Source organism: Limulus polyphemus, unplaced genomic scaffold (assembly GCF_000517525.1).
Source record: "Limulus polyphemus unplaced genomic scaffold, Limulus_polyphemus-2.1.2 Scaffold9757, whole genome shotgun sequence".
In the NCBI taxonomy this organism is placed as follows: domain Eukaryota; kingdom Metazoa; phylum Arthropoda; class Merostomata; order Xiphosura; family Limulidae; genus Limulus; species Limulus polyphemus.
Genome location: NW_013675367.1, coordinates 3600 through 6966, shown reverse-complemented (window position 1 = coordinate 6966; position 3367 = coordinate 3600). Strand labels below are relative to the sequence as shown.

Sequence of the window (3367 nt, the reverse complement as noted above, 5' to 3'; positions counted from 1 at the left end):
ACATAGTTATATCGGTTAACGTTAATAATTGCTAAATAAGTTGAGCAACAAAGGAACTATGTATTTTAATGATCAAACAATGCTATTGCTATGTGTTCAAAAGATTCGGGGCTTGGGCCCAAAAGCGCGAGGATTTTCGGCGTTTCAATATGATTTCGATTATGGTTTTCTATTCTGATTTTTCAAAACATCAACTGGGGATTCGGGGCACGGGCCCCGTGTGTTAGTGCCTAGCGACGCCCCTAGAATTGTCAGTTACGAGAAAAATGCATAAAAAGTAAACGTATTAACTTAATAAATAACGATTTAAAAAATTTAAACTAACAGTAACGATAAAAATGTATATACAGTGGACGTAGAGCATGAAAAAACAATAAACAATTTACGTAATGCATCTCTATAAGATAAACTAACAGTAACGATAAAAATGTATATACAGTGGACGTAGAGCATGAAAAAAACAATAACAAATTACGTAATGCATCTTTAGAAGATAAACTAACAGTAACGATAAAAATGTATATACAGTGGACGTAGAGCAAGAAAAAACAATAAACAATTTACGTAATGCATCTCTAGAAGATAAACTAACAGTAACGATAAAAATGTATATACAGTGGACGTAGAGCATGAAAAAAACAATAACAAATTACGTAATGCATCTTTAGAAGATAAACTAACAGTAACGATAAAAATGTATATACAGTGGACGTAGAGCATGAAAAAAACAATAACAAATTACATAATGAAATATGAAGATTTAATAACAAAAAATGATAGACTGCAATAGATAAATGAATGTCAATAACTATAAAAGTACGTTGTTTATTTGTGCTTAAGTGCAAAGCTATACAATGAATTATCTGCACTAAGCACACTTCGGGGGCATAAAATTACATACATGGGAGTACAATCATGGCGCCTCTAGGAGGTAACATGTGCATTATAGAAATGTTCAGAATTAAGGTATTAACATAGCATAAGGACAAGGAAACATTTTTATTTAACAAGGCTGCACGGGACAGCACAAGTTACTTTATGGAAAAAATGAACTTACAATGAAAAGTTTTCCATTAAAATATGCATAGGTAAATGATAGCAAATCCATTTCAAACAAACGTTAAGAACTATTCACCTTTTTTGGCACATGACGAAACTTTCCTTTGGGGTGAGATGACATAGCTTCTTGTGATGAACCAAGAACAATAGGTTTTATAGCGGATAAGGCTGTTTCACCCTTCTTAAAACACTGAGCTACTGATACATTCGCTCTTTGCAAGTAATATTTATCAGTTTTAGAATCTCCACTTTGTTGCAGCTTAAGGCCTTCTGATGTATATGTTACGTCTGATGTATCCACAATATCTTTTGAGCGTTCGTGTTGAATCACTTCTTTGATTCTTTTTTCAAAACCTAAATTATTATGCTCCCCTGTGCTTAAAATTCGTTCTTCTCCTTTAGGTTCTACAACAGATTTCAAAACTGTATTTTGATCGCAGCCATGTAATATGTTGTCTTCATTAAAGTTAGTAAATTCACTTTGCCCTTCTGTATGTTCTTTGCTGGCAATTAAACCGCTTGCGTTCGAAACTAAAGGGTCTGTACTGGATTTAGACTCAACTACTTCATGTGATACAGTATAACGATCATTACTTGTGCAGTTAACACAGCTTTGGCCTTTAGAGTCAGCATTTACTGGGAGGCCTACTAAAGGAGCTAAATAAGCTTCTTTGGACTGGGCGGAAAACATGTTGTGTGTAGCCATTGTCACGTGACGCTGAGAAGAATCGTTTTCAATCTTGGCTGACGTTATTTCTGCTGAGCTGACAACTTTAGAGTTTCCTTTGTTAAGTGCACTAACTTCATGTACAACATGGACAAAAGATTCTTTTGAATCAGTAACTTCACAGTTAGTTTGACCTTTTTTAGTTAAACTAATACTTTTATGATTCTCTTTTGTAATTTCATAACCTTCAGGTAATGCCTGGCAAGAAGAATATTTGGAGTAAACAGGTTCTGTCTTAAATTGGTTTCTTCCACTAAGCTTTTACTACAATTTTTGTCTTTTTCAAATTCAATAACTACAGGTAGGATCTCCGTAGAATATTCCGATTCGATTAGTTTAGGCATGAATTGTTCTTTCTCGTTCCCACTTTTTGATTCCAATAAATCATTGGAGCGAAAATCTCTTGAATGTTCCTTTTGGATGACATTTTCTCTATCTATTTCGGACGTGCTGTTATTTTCTACGAGTCGATCATACATATTTACTCTTGAAATAGGCATATTTGTTTCAGATATTGAACATGATTGAGCCCCTATCTCATGCTTCCACGAGGTTTGCATAAGCCCTTCATCTTTTTTTCTCTGTAAAACATCTTTCAGTGTTTTTATTTGAGGATTTTCAGAAGAATATAAACCTGTTGTACATGTAATATCCTTTTCTTTATTCAAACACAACGGTGCTGTTCTGCTTCTTTTTACTTTACCGTCCACCACTTTTTTACTCATAGTCATCGTATTTATACTTGCTGGAAGTATATCGCCTTCTTTACCAGATATATATAAGTCAGTTCCATTTTTATTTCTTAGTACTTCGTGGATACCGCCATTTATTATAATATGCAGTTCATCTGGAACCAACACATCCTGGATGATATCACTGTCTGTAGTTACAGGAATAAGGTCCTCACGACATATTTCCTCATCGTTTCCAGCCAACACTGGGTAAATATATTTGTGGCCTGCCATAGCACGATACTTTGCTGTTATTCTGCAGTGAAATTCATGCTCACTAACCATTTTTGTTTTTCCATTTTGATCAATTATTGGATAGATGTACTTATAATCACCCATACCTAGACTTTTTTTGGTTATTCGACAGCCAGTAGTTTGTTCCGGACGAAGGTATCTAAAGTATGGGACGTACTTATGCTCTTCCATGGAAACGCTTTTTTGAGTGATTCGACAAAATGATCCTCTGCCGCTGATCAATGGTATTCTGTCAGGTGTTGAGGCCTTGTTGCTAGCACGGGATGACATATTGTTATCATCATATGCCATGTTTTATGCAAAATGGTTCTGAAATACAATACGTACGAAAGTTTACAGATATTTTCAATTCTAGCAGATACAATAAAACCAGATCGCTTAAATTCGAAGAATTTTAACCCGTTGTATAATCTTTCAACATTTCGGATGTCGTTATTTTTTTTAAAAGAACATTCTGTATTTTCATGTTAAAATCAGTTTTCGGACATTCTTTCACAGATTTCATTATAATAAGTAGTGGATATAGTGTGACAGACTAGAAGTTTCATATTCTGTCTTGTCAATAAAAGTATCCACATTGCATAAATTGAGGATA

The 3367-nt window shown here is 34.2% G+C and overlaps 1 protein-coding gene across 1 annotated transcript in view; it reads right to left on the bottom strand.

Annotated features, from left to right (window-relative positions):
• Positions 1 to 1765, bottom strand: part of LOC106476078 — a gene marked incomplete at its 3' end in the record, with an annotated part of 7166 nt that extends 5401 nt beyond the window's left edge. Inside the window, exon 1 of the mRNA XM_013936751.2 lies at positions 1136 to 1765. Coding sequence (XP_013792205.1) covers positions 1136 to 1765 — 630 coding nt within the window. The remainder of the gene's footprint in view (positions 1 to 1135) is intronic.
• Positions 1766 to 3367: the final 1602 nt, after the last annotated feature.